At 44.0% G+C, this 18,271-nt stretch overlaps 2 protein-coding genes across 7 annotated transcripts in view; one reads left to right on the top strand and one right to left on the bottom strand.

Annotated features, from left to right (window-relative positions):
- Positions 1-4,765, bottom strand: part of SLC1A7 (solute carrier family 1 member 7) — a 39,569-nt gene extending 34,804 nt beyond the window's left edge. Inside the window, exons 1-2 of the mRNA XM_035122087.2 lie at positions 1,750-4,765; positions 347-426 (exon numbers count right to left, since the gene is read on the bottom strand). Coding sequence (XP_034977978.1) covers positions 347-426; positions 1,750-1,890 — 221 coding nt within the window. The 5' untranslated portion in view covers positions 1,891-4,765. The remainder of the gene's footprint in view (positions 1-346; positions 427-1,749) is intronic.
- Positions 4,684-18,168, top strand: CPT2 (carnitine palmitoyltransferase 2). Of its 6 annotated transcripts, XM_035122083.2 has the most exons (5): positions 4,684-4,938; positions 7,427-7,507; positions 9,687-9,793; positions 13,735-15,039; positions 15,954-18,168. In XM_035122083.2, the coding sequence occupies exons 1-5, from the start codon at positions 4,760-4,762 to the stop codon at positions 16,283-16,285; spliced, it is 2,004 nt and encodes a 667-aa protein (XP_034977974.2). In that variant the 5' UTR covers positions 4,684-4,759; the 3' UTR covers positions 16,286-18,168. The 6 variants fall into 6 exon arrangements, with proteins under 6 accessions (XP_034977974.2, XP_034977975.2, XP_034977977.2 ...); XM_035122084.2 differs by lacking the exon at positions 4,684-4,938 and having other exon boundaries at positions 7,489-7,507; positions 11,282-15,039; positions 15,954-18,167; XM_035122086.2 differs by lacking the exons at positions 4,684-4,938; positions 7,427-7,507 and having other exon boundaries at positions 9,685-9,793; positions 13,206-15,039; positions 15,954-18,167.
- The last annotated feature ends 103 nt before the right edge of the window (positions 18,169-18,271 follow it).

Raw genomic sequence — 18,271 nt, 5'->3', positions numbered from 1 at the left:
GTTAGTTGATATACCATACTTGACTTCGCTTGCTAGGTATGCATTGTATCCAAAACGCATATAGGAAGGTGTAAACTATAATGCCTTGAGTTACAAGTAATCTGATTTAGCTGTGAATTGCAACTATATTTTCCACATGTTTATACAGCATTATCATACCCTGCTTGATAATCCTGTGATATTTTCAGCTAACACCATGAATTCTTGCTAATTCAATTGATCACAAATATGCATGTGCCTTTAAGGGACAAGCAACTTGAATTATAGCTGAAAGTTAATTTTATTTTTTTAATCAAAGGAACAAAGTTGGGTAAATCATGCTACGACTTGCTATCCACTAGCTTACCTTGACACAACCAGTGGTAGAATCAACATTTTCAACATTCTCATCAGTAACTCCCCAGGAAACTGGAAATAGCTTATTTCCTATAAAATAAGGAGGTGAATCAGTTATTTGAACATATACCTACACATGTATCTCTTTGTTGAATCACAGTTAAAATGTGCTGAACTCTTTACTGCTACTTTCATCTCAAGGCGTATCATTTCAAATGTTGGAGAGACATGAAAATCAATAGGATGAGATAGCACTATGGCTTGGGGGAAAATAGCAAGGTTTCTCTCACAGTTAGATAATTCAAAATAATGAACCCAGTCTTTACTGCGCTAACTTGAAAAGGTTTTCAAAAGCGACCAGATGAACACCATGTGTTTAGTATGACAGACAATCTGAATGCAGAAAAGAATTTGGTCTTAAGCGCTGTTAGGAGAAATAACACTAAAGCTTCTGCCAATCAAAGACATCTGTCCATATCTCTATTAATATCACAATGACCTGAAGGATAGTTTACATTAATCAAACTTAATCCTGAAAATTAAGTGCAACACAAGCTATAAATGAGAGTATACGTCTGGCATCAAACACTACACGTGATTTTCTTTTGGGTTAATGTTTACTCTGTATGAATGGCATCCCTTAGAATGAAATTCAGTTTTCAGTTACCAGTAACAAATAATTTATGCCTAGATATATAATACATTCCAAACAGCAACACAGAATTCCTATTATATAGCAAAAAATAAATAAATTCAACAGCCTATTTCTCGCTGGCTTCTTCAATGTTTCCAGTTTATTCTGAATGGGGAAATTCATACTGTTAAACAGATGAATCCATCAGATTGCTCGAACAGCTGGAATGTATTTTTGAAATAATTGAATTTTGTGCCGATTCCAGAATAGTATTTTGGCTACAAATCAAGCCACTGACCTTGAAGCGTTTTCCCTAAAACCTTATTGAAATTGTAGGGACTGCTCTGGGGTAAATGGCTAGCTGGGGGCATAACCTTTTTACATGCTGTAAACCTGTTGCCATCAAGACAAAATAACTTAGTTTTCATTAAAAATTAAGACACCCAAGTGTACCAGAAATGCACCTTAAAGATGTTAGGAATCATTTCTCCTGCAGCTTCTTCTCTTCCAGAATCTAACATTTTATTGCTCATATTGGTGTTAGTTGCGAGATCCTTGTGATAACTGTAGCTTTATATTCTATATAGCCAACATATTTAAAACTCTAAAACGAGCAGTTCACGTTCTTCCCTACAAAGTGTAACACTAGAACCACTTGCTTCACAGGTTATCATGTTCTGCACTGTAAACTGTGACACACTGTTTTATTTCCTATTTTGTTATGTAACAAAGACCTTTTTTAAAAATACCCTACTGCAACACCTGCTTATGTCACTGACCTGCTGAGAGAGGCGTCTGGTCCTGAGGAAGAACCCAAGTAGACATCCCACTATGACGGATAACACGGAGAGAATGAGCAAACCATTTCTTTTACAAACATCCTTGACCCGAGCCAGCATTGCATCCAAAGCCACTGCCATGCTGTCCTCAGTGCTCTCTGGAAGAGAATCAGCATCCCATAGAGAAAGAGACCTCACCAGCCTCTCTTGTTAGAATAGCCAGCTCTGGCTTGGTATAGATTAGATCAAAGCGTTTCTAGTGCTGCTTAGCTGACCTGCAATGTCACCTCTTCTGCCAATAGCCACCAAGCATGGAGCTGGCATTATTTCCAAATTAATACCAACAATCCTATTAGTGACTACATCAATAAGAACCTGGAAGAAGATTACCGACTCTGGAAAATTAGAACAGAGTAGAGTAGTACTTTTGAAACAAGAGTGATCTCTAAGCAAAGCAACGCCCTATATGAAAAGCAAGCACAATTCGTTATTCAGCCCTTATAAGCTCAGTTTCAACGTTAGCTATGAAAGGAACAGAAAAGAGTATACAGAGGTTGTGTTTCCCATACAGCAATTCAAGTGCTGGGTGAGTAATGCTGGATTATCACAATAGGGCAGACTAGGGGAAGGGACTGGACTTCTTTAATCAGGTTTGCTTTTCACTACAGTATTAGTATCAGGATGAAAAGGGCAAATGCACCTGTAAATGCATGATTTAAGACCTATTCCAACCAGTAAAAATGCAGAGGCTAATGACAAAAAACTGGCATTTGTGGTTAGTTTGGGATAACAATAACATTAACTCAGTAACCATCTTCAATTAAAGCAAGAGAAAAAATTGACCTATGAAGATTATCAGCCACAAATATGGCTCACATTTTTCAAAGGGTTTGTCTCACTTTTTTTACATAATGATTACTATGGCATTTAGGGAGCCTCTCTTGTAAAAAGTATTTGCTGTTATTTCTCCCCTCCCCCATTGGTAGCCATCTAGCAGAATTATTCCAGTGGTGAGGTTTTTTTTATCATCAGCCTTGATCAACAGGATATTGGAACACTCAAGATACAGTACCTGCAGGGACAAATCCCTCATCTCTGTGCTGAATAGGATACTATGTATAATACAGTTCTTAATAAGCGCACTGTCTAGTCCTGACCAAGCAGATTCAATATCTGGTGAATGCCTCATTGCATCCTGAAAGCAGTGGTAGTGCGACCGCTCCATAAGGGCACATTGGATCCAAATTTATGTAACAACTACCAGCCAGTTGCTAATATCCCCTTTTTGGCATGGGGCTCAAGAGGGACGTAGTGACAGTGTTCCAGATGTTCTTGGGGGAAGCAGTTACCTAGACCAGCCTTTCCCAAGCTTGAGTTCCTAGATGTTGTTGGACTACATCTCCTGGCAGCCTCAGCAGCATGGCCAATAGTCAGGGATTATGGTAACTCTAGTCCAGCAACTTCTGCACCTTTGCCAATCTGGGTTCCGGCTGGTGTTTGGGACTGAAGCAGCCTTGCTTGCCCTGACTGATGGATTGTTATTGCTAGAGGGACAGGGGAATGTTAATCTTTTCATTCTCCTTGAATTCTCAGTGGCTTTTGATGCCATCAGTCGTGGTATCCTCCTCGGATGTGACTCAGTAGGATGAGTGTTGGTTGATGTGGTTCCACTCCTATTTGCAGGGACCCTTGCAGGGAGCACAGGCCCTGGGAGTCCCCAAAATCACTATGGAGTATGTGATGTATATGCACATATTGATGCACTGCAGTAAGATTAAACATGGGAGAAGCTTCCCATCCTTCTTGCACCATTGCACAAAAACACACCTTTTTTGCCCTTCTTCGTCACCTCACCCTCACTCCAGATGCTCTAAGTAGTTTGGTTGCGTAAAATGACAATTTTTAATGTGGTTGAGGTTGTGGTTATTGTAACAAAGTGATCCCCGCCCCGGATGTGTGTGCTGATACAGCCCCTTATCAAGGGCGCAAAGGACCCTCGATATGCCTCTGCACATGTTTAAACATGTCACAAAAAACAATGCTTTTCAGCAGATAAGATGCTTGTGCATCACGTAGGTTTCCAAATGGTGGGGAGAGCCTACAGGTAAGCACACCTAAGAAGATGGTGGGGAGAGCCTACAGGTAAGCACACCTGCATCAGGCCAAGGGCGGGAAGAGGAAACCCCAGGCCTAGCGACCACCACGGATCAGAAAGGGGGATGTCGCCGCCAAGCGTTGCATGACGGCTCGGTGGGCGCCTCGATGGACAGCGTCTGTAGATGTAGCCGGATGACGAAGGGGCCGCCACTAGCAGAACTCGTGATTGTGGCTGCCGTAGAGCTACTCTTATTAGCACTAGCAGCCAGCGAGAACGGTGCTCCCCGAAAGCCTCCTGGATGCCAGCCTCAAAACTCTGGAAACTGGGAAGCAAGGCCGCCAGCAGTGGCCTTTGCCCGCGGAGGGTGCGGAAACCTGCTCCGCTGCTGCGGTCCCGCGCAGCTTCTTCCCTGCCCCGCTGATTTATGGGGCGCTGAGTGGAGCGTGGCGTGCCCGAGGAGCAGAGCAAGCCCGGAGCAGGGCGCAGCGCTGATAAGCCAGAAGGAAGGCCCTGGTGGCCGCCTCCCAGCTGAATAAACAGCAGCATCCCCTAGGCTAGCTGGAGGGAGGCCACTGCTGAGAGCTGCTCCCCGTTCCTTCTCGGCAGCACCGAGCGCCCAAAGCCTGTGCAGTTTCAGGAATTGGGAAGCTGAATGCAGGCGAGGCAAAAGGGTCGTGCGTTTGCCATGGCGCTGGGGAGACTGAGTGTTCCGGACAACCCAGTGGTCTCTAATGCGAGCCCTTTCCTTCCGCAGCGTCCCCGAGCCCGCGGCCCACAGCTGCAGTGCTCCTGCTTCTTCCTCTTCCTCCCAGGGAGGCTAACTCCTCCCAGGGGCGGCGCAGGAGTTCGCTGCGGCGCGGAGGGAGGAGGAGGAGTTGGCGGCGGCCGCACCGGGAAAGTGACGAGCTCAGCATGGCGACCGCGGCGCTGCTCTTCTCTCCTTGGCCCCGCTTCTGCGGGGCGTCTGCTGCTGCCCTGCTTCCGCCTGCCCTGGCCGGGCCGCGGAGAAACTACAGCCAGGACGTCTCCGACTCCCAGTATTTGCACCGCAGCCTCGTGCCCACTATGCATTATCAGAAGAGCCTTCCCCGGTAAGGTGGCGCTTCCGCGGCGGGAGGGGGAGAGGGCTGTGCTTGGCCTGAGGCGCTCCCGGCCAGGTTTCTTGGCAAGGGCGCCTCTAGAGCAAGTTTGGTTCCTCGCTCCGCCTCCCTTCCTTCTGAGCAGGGCAGTGCTTTTCTGTGCTCAGCCTTGCGAAGGTGGGAAGCGGAGCGCAGGTCTCTTGAGCATGGGCAGAGGGCAGAGTGGCTAGAGTGTCAGACCTGGGAGAGGCCAGAGTTCAAATGACCGCCCGCTAAGCTCGGTGGGTGACCTTGAGCTAGTCACTCTCAGCCTAACCTCCCTCACAGGGTGGTTGTGAAAATAAAGTGGTGAGAAGGAGGAGAACAACAGTGTGCACTGCCTTGAGCTCCTTGGAGGAAAGATAGGATATAAATATAATAAATCAATACACACAGGGCTTTACAGGGAGACTGGAGACAAGGCACGTTGTAATTAAGCTGGGCGTTGAAGCACTTCTAATTAGATGTTGCTAAATCCAGGATACAAGAGACCTTTATTAAGAACCCCATTAGGTGAAACGAGAACGCTGTAGGATCCCAGTTCTCCATCACTGTGAAGTGGGAGACAGAATCTCCCTTGACAATCTCCCTTCAATGCAGGTCTTAAAAGGTACAGGTGTGCTTTCACATTCTAGACCTTTCAGCTGTAGCCCAAGGAATCCAGTTTGCCTACCCTCTGAGAGGATGCCACAAGCAGATCAGTGGGGGTGGGGGTGGGGACACTTCACCTATGGGTTGTTGGACTCTTATCATCCCTGCTAATTGACCATGCTGGCTAAAGCTGGTGGGAGTTGGAGTCCAATAGCATCTGGAGGGCACAGGTATCCCAACTCGTGTTTTTAAATAACTCAGACAGCCACCCACTGGAGGGGTTCCTCTTTGCCTGAAAACTCCAGGTGTCTCTCCCCCTGCCCTTATAGCGCACCTAAACAAGATTGTGCCCTTTTACTCAGTGTTCAATCAGCCAGGAAGCACTATCACCCCTGGGTTACCGTACATTCATTAACTTGACATAGATAAGATCCCACGATTGACTCACAAAATTACGTTGCATGGATAGAAATGGTACAATGTTTCAAAGTGAGTACAGCAGCGGAAGGATTTGCTATGATCTGGAGAATGTTTCCTTATGTTAGTTCCTACCCCTTTCAAAAGCAAATTAGTTCTGGAAGAGGGCACAGTTCCATTGCCAGAGAGAAAGAGGAGAAGCATATGCAATACACAGCTGGTAATGAAAGGCCCTCTGCCTTCATTTAGGCTGAGATAAAGGTACAGTATGTAGGTGAAAGGTTAGTGCTATAAGCAAGGAGTGATTTTCATGATTGCCATCTATAATATATTAGTTCCCTCATGCTTTTTTGCCTACTTTATGAGTACCAGGCGAAAACATATGGAAAAGTTTGGAGAAAATAAAACTGTTTCAGCTTGTTTGCTTTGTGCATAGTTTGCTGTGATGTACTTCTAAGTAAACATATTTAGGATCATACTGTAAAGATAATAATTATATTTTTAGTGTGCCTAAGTACCAGATAAATTCAGTGGAATCTACTTTTCTTTGGATTGTGACTAATATGTTTTAGAAGTATTTTTGTCATATAGCAATAAGCAGGTAAACTTCCAAGTTACAAAAATTGGTAAAAGATCTGGAGATCTGGTGCCCCTTAAATATTAACATAAAAGTAGAACCTGCAGCAAAATATTGCAGTGCTCCTGTTCAGAGTTTAGCTTTTCCAGGACAGTCCATTCCATCTCCTCCCTGTCAGCATTCTGTGCCCACTGAGAATGGTCAGGTTTTTTTGTGGCTGTTTTTTGAGCTGTAGATTCAGGTAGGTGTTGGTCTGACGCAGTTGAAATAAAAAATAAAATAAAAAATAAAAAAATTGTCCAGTAGCACCTTATAGACCAACTAAGTTTGTTCTGGTATAAGCTTTCGTGTGCATGCACACTTCTTTTGAGCTGTTGTTTTTGATTCCCCCTCCCACTTAGGGTTTTCCTGCTAAAGTTTTTTTGGGGGGTGCTTTAGCAATCCTTGGGTTTCCCCAAGGCTCTGGTGAAGGTATATTACTGTTTTGGCTTCATAAATATTGGCACTTGAAAAACAAGTTTGCTATTTGTATATTAGGATACTGTATATTGTACCATAAACTTTAATACAAGGTAATGAAAATTCTCTGTAACTTTCAGAACCTTCTTTATTTTCTCTTCTAACTTCAGAGCAGCTAATTGGGATTTCAATTATAGCTATGGGAGCTGTCACCCAAAATGTCTGGAAGCTACCAGGCAAAGCCTGATTTAAACAGAAATGGGGTCAGTGTACAAAAGGTTAATGTGTAGTTAGTAAGGGATTATTTTAGAGGTCCTTTCATACCTGCATTTAACTTATAATAAATTGCCAGGGAAAGATTAGTTATTACTCAACATATTCTTCTTGCCTTTTCCTTCTCTTCTCCTGCCTTATTAGTTTGCCTATTCCAAAACTTGAAGACACAATCAGAAGATACCTAAATGCTCAAAAGCCTCTTTTAGATGATGCCCAATTCAGGTAAGAAAAAAGAAGAAACCTGTATATCAACAGTGGCAATGTTGAAGGGTTATGCACCTCTGTAGGGAGAGAGTTACACAGTTTGGGGGCCACCACGGAAAGGACCTTGTCTCTCAGGCCCACCAGTGGCATCAGCCTGGCAGGTGGGCATATGAGCAGAGCTTCTGAGGCAAATATGAATACAGTCGTACCTTGGATCCTGAACACTTTGCAAGTCAAATGTTTTGGCTCCCAAATGCCGCAAACCCAGAAGTGAGTGTTCCGGTTTGCGAACGTTCTTTGGAACCTGAACGCCTGACGCAGCTTCTGATTGGCTGCAGGAGCTTCTTGCAGCCAATCAGAAGCCGTGCCTTGGTTTCCAAAAGTTTTGGAAGTCGAATGGACTTCGGGAATGGATTCTGTTTGACTTCCGAAGTAGGACTGTATTCTAGGAGACTTGTATTGTGTTCCTGGTCTTTTAGAGGACATGGGCTCAAGCCACTGGTGGCTTTAAAGGTCAAAATCCACACTTTGAATTGGATTCAGAAACACAACCTGCAACCTGTATGACTGGTACAGAATAGGAGTTGCATTCTGTGATTACTGTGCACCATCTACAACCAAGCAGCAGCATTCTGCACCAATTGAAGTTTCTCAACTTAAAGGCAGCAGTCTGTCCACAGTTGTCTGTCCTAGATGTCAATAGTGTGTGGATTACTGAGGCAAGGTCTGATCTCTCTGGGTAAGGCAATAGCTTGCATCCTAGCCTCAGTAGGAAAAAGGCGCCCCTGACCACAGATGTATGGTAAACTGTGCTTCCACAGACAGTACCAAGTCCAGGAGAACTGCCAAACAACAAATGTAGTCAATTCAGGAGAGTTCGATCCTATCTCTTTAGCCAGATAATTTGGCTTCCCCACCCAGAGCACAGGTGTCTTGCCCTAGATACAGTTTTAGCTAATTGCCCTCATCCAGTTAAAACTGTTTCCAGGTACCTATTAAGGTTTCACAGACTCCTTGGGATTAACAGCTGAAAGAGAGACGTAGAGCTAGCTGTCATCCACATATTGGTGACACTGAAGTCCAAACCTCTGGGTGAGTTCTCCCAGCACTTTCATATAGGTGTAAACCAGCATGGGGGAACAGAATAGAAGCTTGATGCCAAAGGCCAAGGGGCACAACTTTCTGGGACTGATCCTCCATGAGGGACTGGCACCAACACAATTGTGTGCCCCCCATGCCAACCCAGCAAGATGGCCCAGAAGGATACCATGACTGAAAGTAGCGAATGCAACAGAGAGATTCAAGGGGCAGGGGCGTAGGAAGATGGGGGCGGGCCGCCCCGAGTGGCGGGCACCAAGGGGTGCCATCGCGGGCGCCCGCCCCCAAAATGTGCGCCCCGCCCCTGGAACACATGTCACGCCCCTCCAGGAGGCGCGTCACGCCCCCGGAACGCACTCCACGCCCCTCCGGGAGGCATGCCCCACCCCCGGAACGCGCGTCCTGCCCCTCCGGGAGGCACACCCCGCCCCCAGAACAGGCGACAGCTCCGCCACTGTCAAGGGGATCAATAGAATTGCACTCCCCTTGTCCAGTTCCCAGCATACATCACCCAGCAGGAAAACCAAGGCGGTTTCTGTCCTGAATCTGGGCTGAAAACTGGACTGAAGTGGTTTTTTTTTTAAAAAAAAACACAGTATTCTCCCAAGACTGCCTGCCTGCTCCCTGAGTGGCAGGTGTGAGCCTGGATAATAATAGTTCTAAATAGCCGAATTTGATTTCTTAAGCATTGTTCTCACTTCTGCCTCTCTCAAAGTAATGGGAACCACCCCTTCCCTCCATGAAACATTAACCATTTCTGAAATGCAAGTCTTCAAACTGTAGACTCCAGTTTATCAGGTTGCCTGAGCTGACAGGTATCTATGACAACATAGCAGCACAGTGCACCAGTCCAAACTAGTTCTTGTATCCTCACACATCCAGCATAGTGATTACACAACCTTCTTCCAGTGTAGATCCAGAATGGATAAACTTCAGCCTTCGAATTAACAACAGCCTTTCCTCATTCTTAGCCAGGAGCATTTGCAACATCAAGGGTTGGGGAGGGAGGAGTCATACCAGTCCAGTTTTTACTCTTGACCCTCAGAAAGGCATCACAATTTTACTTAATTTCTCTCTCTCTCACTCTCTCTTTTTAAAGGAAAACTGAACAACTTGCTGTCAATTTTAGGGATGGAATTGGTAGAGAATTACATGAGCAGTTGGTTGCACAAGACAAAGAAAATAAGCACACTAGTTATATTTCAGGTAAGGAAGTACCGGTAATTGTGAAACCTGCTTTGCATTCTTGGTTCATCAAACTGCTTGCTTGAGAACAGACTAGAATCTGACACAATGTTAGAGGGCGCACTCTGATCATTAACTCTCGCTGCAGCTTGCTTGCTTACTTGCATGTATCTTTTGAATACTCAACATTTGATTCTCTGTGGCATGTCTAAATTGATGTCATTAAAAAGCTTTGTGTTGAAGGTAGTAAGTATGAAAGTTCATTCACGCCTGCAAGTCCCCCCAATGCTTTAGTCAGCTAAGTGATAAACAGGCATGTTTATCATTAACCTTAGTTATCATTAAGCTTAGTTTCAGGTTAATGAAGCTGGATACTCTCTGATTTGAAATGCTCTTGACAATGTTACAGTCAGTACAGTACTCCAAACAACTGACTTAACTTTCCCCCTGAAATAGCAAGATGTCATGGAAACATATTCACTTGGCAAGTAATGTTGACCCAGACATATTATTTAAAGCACAGACAACCAGAATCAAAGTATCAACAACAAAGGTGCATGGTCCTTTGAGCACAACACCATTCATTATTTTAGGCACTTATGGTTCTGAAGACTTCATTCAGCAGTATCTTGTTTCCTGGTTTACAAAGTCTAATATGGACTTCTAATCCCATAAGAATATGATGTCTTGGACTAAAACGTCATTTTATGCAGAGAGAGGGAGAAGTGGTTGCATAGGCAGATACCTGGAGCTGTGTTGATGGCTCCAGCGTTGGAACTTGAGGTCATGGCTAACTGCTAGGTCACTGTGCATGCCGAGGGCCTCAGGCGTAATCCCTGGCATCTCTAGTTAAAGGATTTCAGGTAGTACATAGGCACCACCTCTGCCTGTGATGTTGGAGAGATGCTGCTAATTGGAACAGACAGTAGTGAACTAGATGGGTCAGTGGTCTGATTTGGTGTAAGACAACCTCTTGTATCTCATCTCTTGCCTTGGAAAGTGGTGATGAAGGGAATGGGAAGGAAAGCTTACCACTACAATAAAATATCCTAAGTTGTATCTACAGTCATACCTCGGTTTAAGTACGCCTCGGTTTGAGTATTTTCAGTTTAAGTACTCCGCGGACCTTTCTGGAACGGATTAATCCACTTTCCATTACTTTCAATGGGAAAGTTCGCTTCAGGTTAAGTACGCTTCAGGTTAAGTACAGACTTCTGGAACCAATTGTGTTTGTAAACCGAGGTACCACTGTAGTGTAGTACTAAGTGAATGCTCCATCAGTGCAAGGATCTCTGCTTGTACAATGGAACAGTCTTCCCCTTTGTGCCCCTTAAATTTGTTCTAGGGGTTCCCTCAACCCACTGGAGCAGATGTGGTGAGGGCGCAGGGTGGGTGGATGGGATTAGTTGAATGCCACCTGTGTAATTCTTAAACGGAGAGCTCAATGAAGGGAAATAGTTGCTGCGGTGATCCAATGAGTGACTCAAACCACATGTAAATCTATTTCAGGATGTCGAAGCAAGTACCACCTTTGGAGAATCCAGCTTAGTCAATGCTATAAAATTGCTTGCCTTTGAGAAGGCAGGCAGGATGACAGAGAGAACAGCATTTCTTTTATCAAAGAACAAGAAAGATGAAAGATGCAGACAGCAAGACCAGAGAATAAAGAAAAGGAGACGGCAAATTTAATAGGACAAAAGTGATTGAGAGAGAGAGACAGAGACAGAGGAAAGAAAGCAAGAAAATGTCTATAGTGTTTAGGTTAGTGCTTTTTTAAATTAATTTAGCCCCCAAAGGAGTGGTGGTGTTGTAGCTTATAAGGATATCAGTGGAGAGCAGAATTGTTTATGTACAGAGCAAACCTGGTATCTGTAAATTCCACCATAATCTCCACTATTGTAATTCCTCATCAAATTAGCTCACTGGCTACTGAATGGTAGCAGTGCCTGACACCCAATATCAGGCATCTCCCAAACTGCGATCCTTCAGATGTTTTGGCCTACAACTCCCATGATCCCTAGCTAACAGGGATGATGGGAATTGTAGTCCAAAACATCTGGAGAGCCGAAGTTTGGGGATGCCCGCCCAATATACTCTGCACTGCACATAAATGAATGTGAATGTGAAATTAGTGAGTGTGAACCGTAATGCTTTCTTTTCCTTTTTTGATACTCAAGAACGTTAAAACGATGTTGAAGGTGAGCCAAATTATAAACCTTCTGTTATAAATGAAGAATAAAGGGAGATATCCATGCTATAGCCATGGATTTAAAGGTTCTACACTGAATATGGCAGGCATTCAAATGTGGGGGCCCCAAAAATTGACGTTAGTTCTGCTGTTGCAGTTGTCATGTGAAAGAGGAAAGAACCCTGTTCTCTTTTTTAGTCATTTGATCTTACTTGAAAATGAAGTAGTGCATGACTATTCCTGCTTTGCAGGGGGTTGAACGGGGTGACCCGTGGGGTCCCTTCCAACTCGACAGTTCTATGATTCTAAGACATTCATCTATTTTTATTTGTCTGATGAATAGGAGAATGAAAGGTAAGGGTCTCCCTTCGTAGTAAACAGGCAGTGACCTACCGGTAGTTGATGTTGATACAAGGGTAAGTGGGCATTTGCAGATGAAAGAGCAAATCATTCAAGCCTAATGGCTGCAAACAATTCAAGCCATCACCACACAACATAGAGCTGAACTATTTTGCAGTGGAGGCATTAAGTGTTGCCCAACTCCCTGAGGACTGGAATTGGTGGGCTAAATATGTGCAATTTGTGCCATTGCCCCCCATCATTGCCACTCTTCTGTCATATCTCATACCATGGTTGCTTGTATATAAAACATGCAGCTCATTGGTTTTGTCGATACCAGTGGATGATTTTCTTAAGTACTTACTGAAGTAATTTTGTGTGTGTGTGTGCATATGCCTGCTGTATTATTTTTTTAAAAAAAATGAAATGGCTGATAACACACACACACACACACATGAAAATTTAAAATTGAAGACCATCCACTAATTATGGAAAGATGCTTTCTTAATTGCCTGGATAAGCCTGGCAGCATGGGAAAATTTTCAGCAGGTGTTTAAAGGTTGAAACAGAAGGCGATTGTTGCATCTCTGTTGGCAGAACATTTCACAGGACTGGGTCATTTCCTTACCTAAGATTTAAATTTGGCTTGGGCTTTCTCTGGAATGCTTTATGAATGAAAGAGGGCATGCTAAACACTAAAGGGAATGTTCAATTTTACATTTCCCTAGGCTTTTTGTTGTTGTATTGGTATTTAAAAACCACCCTGCTGTAAACTTTGAATGTTACTAAGCTATGAAACTGAAGATTTTTTCAAAGCGTCAGCTTGAAAATTATTCTAATGCATTTATGTTACTGCTTGAACTGTGTAGCGTTGCCTTTCATCTCCCACTAAAATTTACTTTGCAGCCCCTGTATTTGTGAAGAAAAACCGCAGGTTTTAAGCCAAGTGTAAAATTCAGTTACTTTAGTGGCTAGAATGAAGACAGGGATTAGACATGAAACCGTGGCTGAGGAACTGAGACTTGTTGCACAAAAGAGGAAGAGGAAGGAAAAGAAAAGGTAAAGGAAGATGGTGAGGAAAGAGCAGAAGTGGATAGGCAGGTAAACAAGTAAATGTTCTTTCTCTCTTCCCCCCTCCCCCCGCCCAAGAAGACACAACACAATGCTATGTCAAAGAGGAGAGCAAATTGTGAATGGATCGTAGATGCAAAATTGGCTTGCAAAAAAGGATGCATGTTAATTCCACAAAGAAGAAATCAGAGGGTGCTATATTTTGGATTGCAGGAGCTTAGAAACCTAGCGTGTTTACCATACCTCCTGGCCCACAAATTTAAAAAAGGTCCCTCTCATAAACATTTGCCCACATTTCATGTTTATTAGCCTTGTTTTTCTTGTGGTCTTTGTGTTGATCTGTTCTGTCGCCTCTTGATTTTAGGACCCTGGTTTGACATGTACTTACGGGCACGTGAATCAGTGGTTTTGAACTTCAATCCTTTTATGGCTTTCAACCCTGACCCCAAAGCTGAATATAACGACCAGCTTGTGAGAGCGACTAACATGACTGTTTCTGCTCTGCGTTTCTTGAAGACTCTCAGGGCTGGCTTTTTAGAGCCAGAGGTTTTTCATCTCAACCCATCCAAAAGTGACACACAAGCTTTTAAAAGGTTTATTCGGTTTGTGCCTTCCTCTCTCTCGTGGTTTGGTGCCTATATGGTGAATGCCTACCCACTAGACATGTCCCAGTACTTCAGGCTTTTTAATTCTACACGACTGCCTAAGCTCAGCAAGGATGAGCTGTTTACAGACGAAAGCAAGCGGCACTTATTAGTGCTTAGAAATGGAAACTTCTATGTGTTTGATGTTCTAGATAGAGATGGGAACATAGTGGCGCCTTCAGAAATTCAAGCACACCTAAAATACATCATTTCCGATAGCAGCCCAGTTCCAGCCTTCCCTCTTGCTTGCTTGACTAGCGAAAACAGGGACACATGGGCGCTACTGAGACAAGAGCTACTTGAGAATGGCAATCAGGAAGCTTTAACAAAGGTGGATTCAGCAATCTTCTGCCTGTGCCTTGATGACTTTCCAATTAAAGATCTCAACCACTTGTCCCATACAATGCTCCACGGTGATGGAGTCAACAGGTGGTATGACAAATCCTTCAACCTTGTTTTAGCCAAAGACGGCACCGCAGCAATTCACTTTGAGCACTCCTGGGGAGATGGTGTAGCTGTACTCAGATTCCAAAACGAAGTGTTTAAAGACAGCACCCAGTCGCCTGCGATTGCTCCTCCGTCTCAGCCTGCTGCGGTTGATTCTGCCGCAGCTGTACAGAAGCTGAGCTTTAAATTGAACGATGCCTTAAAAGAAGGAATTGCCAAGGCCAAACAGAATTTTGACGCCACTGTGAAAACGCTGACTCTGGAGGCCATTCAGTTTGAAAAAGGAGGCAAGGAGTTCCTAAAAAGGCAGAAGCTGAGTCCTGATGCTATAACGCAACTTGCCTTCCAGGTGGCTTTTCTACGGCAATATGGCCAAACTGTTGCCACCTATGAGTCTTGCAGCACAGCAGCATTCAAACACGGTCGCACTGAAACCATCCGTCCTGCCTCAGTTCATACAAAAAAGTGTTCAGAGGCTTTCGTCAGGAATCTGCCCAAGCACAGTGCTGCGGAACTGCAGCAGATGATTGCGGAGTGTTCCAAGTTCCACAACCAGCTCACAAAAGAAGCTGCTATGGGTAAGTGGCAGGGTGACTTGCGAAGCCGCCTCTCTCAGTTCGTTTGGTAGCATCGGATGCAGTCCCTATCCCCGGTCGAGGTAGACAATGGGTTCAGAGCAATTTTCACCTTGATGCAGAGTGTCTTGCTGGACCTTTGCATCACATTCACTCACACAGCTAGCGTGTTTGCAGAGTTAAATATGTTCCCTACATTTAAATAGCGTTTTGAAAGGACTTATCCAGAATCTGACTTCCATTATATGAATGTTTGAAAAATACTTATTTGCAATATGCAAAACAGCCTTTCCAGGTACATTTTAATTTTATCCTTGTGTTACTGTAGTGAGCTGGATCTAAAGGTGTTTTTCTATTCATGACAAGGACTTGTTTCTGTAAAGGCTCCTGTAAAGGAGGTTGGGGAGTAATTACCACCAATTTCTCCATCCCATTTCCCAGGCTATTCTGAAGGGTTTCCCCAGACCTCTGGAGAAGATTTTCAAATGGCTGAATTTTTTTTTTTAAACTCCCTTGTTTGCTTGAGTTTCTACTGCAGCCTTTTCAGCCTGGTGCCCTTCAGATGTTGTTTGAATACAACTCCCATCAGCTCCTGCCAGCATGACTGATGCTCGGGGTGATGGGAGTTGTAGTCCAAAACATCATTCTGGAGGGTACCAGGTTGGGGAAGAGTTCTCTACTGCAAGGCCTTTCAGCAGAGAAAAAGGGCAACTTTGGATAGTTTAGTTGTGGTTTTAGCATTTGTTTGGAGAAATGAGAAAGATGTGCACATATTTTGGCACAATAGCGCTTTTATTTTTTAAACCAAGCGAGAGCAGCTTGTCTATTAACGTTGTGGCTTTGGAAGTGGAGTTAAAGCCATAAATACAGGCAATGTTCTCTGCAGTGTCATTCATTACTGCATTTTGTCTTGACAGGTCAGGGATTTGATCGACACTTGTACGGCTTGCGGCATCTGGCAGAATCCACAGGTATCCCTCTGCCAGACTTTTACCAGGACCAAGCTTATGCCCAGATTAATCACAACATTCTCTCCACAAGCACTCTGAGCAGTCCTGCTGTGAATATCGGTGGTTTTGCACCAGTGGTGCCTGATGGTTTTGGTGTCGGATATGGAGTTCATGACAACTGGATTGGATGTAATGTTTCCGCCTACCCTGCTAGGAACGTGCAAGAATTCCTCCAGTGTGTACACAAGGCACTAGAGGATATTTTCAGTGTTTTGGAAGGTAAACTTGATAGCAAGTAAGACACATCAGGGCTGGTCTTCTGAAATGAATCTTCAGCCCAGAATTTCAGTACAGCACCTATTGCTTTGTAATTCCGTGGGGGTGGGGGTGGGGGAATGGCAGCTTCCCAGGGGAGAAAATCATGAATTTTATTCTGTATGCACAGCTCATTCTAATACCGATTATAAAATAATTCTGCCCTTGTTCTGGTACCTGTCAGCAAAGACATGTTCTCACAGTCAAAGTTTCTAGGTTGCACGAGGTATGGCATAGCCTTTGTTCCTCGCAAATAATGTGCATGGACTTAAAGGACGCAGACCATTAACGTAATTTATAGCGAATGCTCTGTCGTCATTCAGATGTCTAAGACCAGCCCTTCTGTATCAGACCGAAGCCCATTCAATTTCTCTTTAAAGCTATTCAAGTGAGTGCTATGGCTACATCTTAAGGTAGCAAATGTGCTACCTGAATACGTACTTCCCTTTGTCTGTCCTGACTCTTCCAATATTCAGCTTCATTAGATGACCCCAAATTCTAGTGTTATGAGACTGTGCATAATTTTATACACCTCTATAACGTAGTTTGGGACCCAGGTGGCGCTGTGGTTGAACCACTGAGCCTAGGGCTTGCTGATCAGAAGTTCGGCGGTTCGAATCCCTGTGACGGGGTGAGCTCCCATTGCTTGGTCCCAGCTCCTGCCAACCTAGCAGTTCGAAAGCACGTCAAAATGCAAGTAGATAAATAGGTACCACTACAGCGGGAAGGTAAATGGCGTTTCCATGTGCTGCTCTGGTTCACCAGAAGCGGCTTTGTCACGCTGGCCACATGACCTGGAAGCTGTACGCCGGCTCCCTCGGCCAATAATGCGAGATGAGCGCGCAACCCCAGAGTCGGTCACGACTGGACCTAATGGTTCAGGGGTCCCTTTACCTATAATGTAGTTTACCTTTTTTTAAACGAAAAAGCTCCAAATGTTGTCACATTTGCTAATAAGTTCCAGCCCAATGATAAATCTTTGCTGCCCTTTTCTGAACTTTTTCCAGCTACATCCTTTTTTGACATGCATTGATGACCAGAAGTATATTTGAAGTGTGGTTACCCCGTAGATTGGTATAATGGTGTCATGTCATTGGCTGTTTTATTTTCAGTTCTTTTCCTAACGATCTCTAAAATGGAATGTTAGTTCAGACTCAGGGATCTGCCCTCCATCTTCAACAATGAATGCAGGTGCAAAGAATTAACTCAGCTTCCTGCAATCTCTTTTTCTTCCCTTGTCATAAAAGGTTAACTACCTCCCTAGTCTTTTTGTTGTTTTTAACGTATTTAAATAACTGTTTTGTCAGTCTTTGCTGGGATGACATGCTTTTAAAAATTCCCCATTGGCTGCTTGCATTTCTTTCCCCCCAATTTTATGTTTCTTCTGTTCATTTGAACAAGGCTTCCATTTTTGGAAACCACCTTACCTCTAACAGCTTCCTTGATTCTGCTAGTTAACTACATTGGCATACTCTTAGGCTTGGTGGTATCCGTGCTATTTTTCTAGAAAAAAAGACGTTCCAGAACTCACATGAACACCTCCCTTGTCCTTTTACTGTATAATGGCAATGGCACACACCTGAGAGGTGCCGGAACTGAGTTCCAGTAAGTTCCAACTGGAAAAAAGCACTAAATGTTCCTGTGTAAGAATCTAAATACATGCACATGAAATATATATGTATTTTAAAAACAGCTGCCTTATTTTTGTTGATCAAGCAGAATGCTAATCTAAAATGTGCCTTTGTTGGAAACCATTTTGCTCCAGACGGTTTAAAGTGAAACTCAAATGTGAACTGTTAGCAATCTTCCATCAAATATATTTCAGATGGTTGCGGAATGTACTTTTATTATAATAAACAGTCTAAAAAAATGCTGGCCTGGATACTAATGTTACTTGCATGAACTTCAACTTTCTCATCTACCCCTCCCTTCTACAGTCACCTGCATCCCTCACCCCAAAAGCCTCTCTG

Source organism: Zootoca vivipara, chromosome 7 (genome assembly GCF_963506605.1).
Source record: "Zootoca vivipara chromosome 7, rZooViv1.1, whole genome shotgun sequence".
NCBI lineage: Eukaryota > Metazoa > Chordata > Lepidosauria > Squamata > Lacertidae > Zootoca > Zootoca vivipara.
The sequence above is the reverse complement of the archived record's forward strand: the minus strand, read 5'-3'. Positions and strand labels throughout refer to the sequence as shown.

What these genes read in the sequence shown, in the direction of transcription:
- CPT2 (XM_035122083.2), top strand. Translation starts at nt 4,760, where the DNA reads ATGGCGACCGCGGCGCTGCTCTTCTCTCCTTGGCCCCGCTTCTGCGGG. An exon ending in TATCAGAAGAGCCTTCCCCG is followed by an intron (nt 4,939 to 7,426) that starts GTAAGGTGGCGC and finishes CTGCCTTATTAG; the next exon opens with TTTGCCTATTCCAAAACTTG. An exon ending in GCACACTAGTTATATTTCAG is followed by an intron (nt 9,794 to 13,734) that starts GTAAGGAAGTAC and finishes TCTTGATTTTAG; the next exon opens with GACCCTGGTTTGACATGTAC.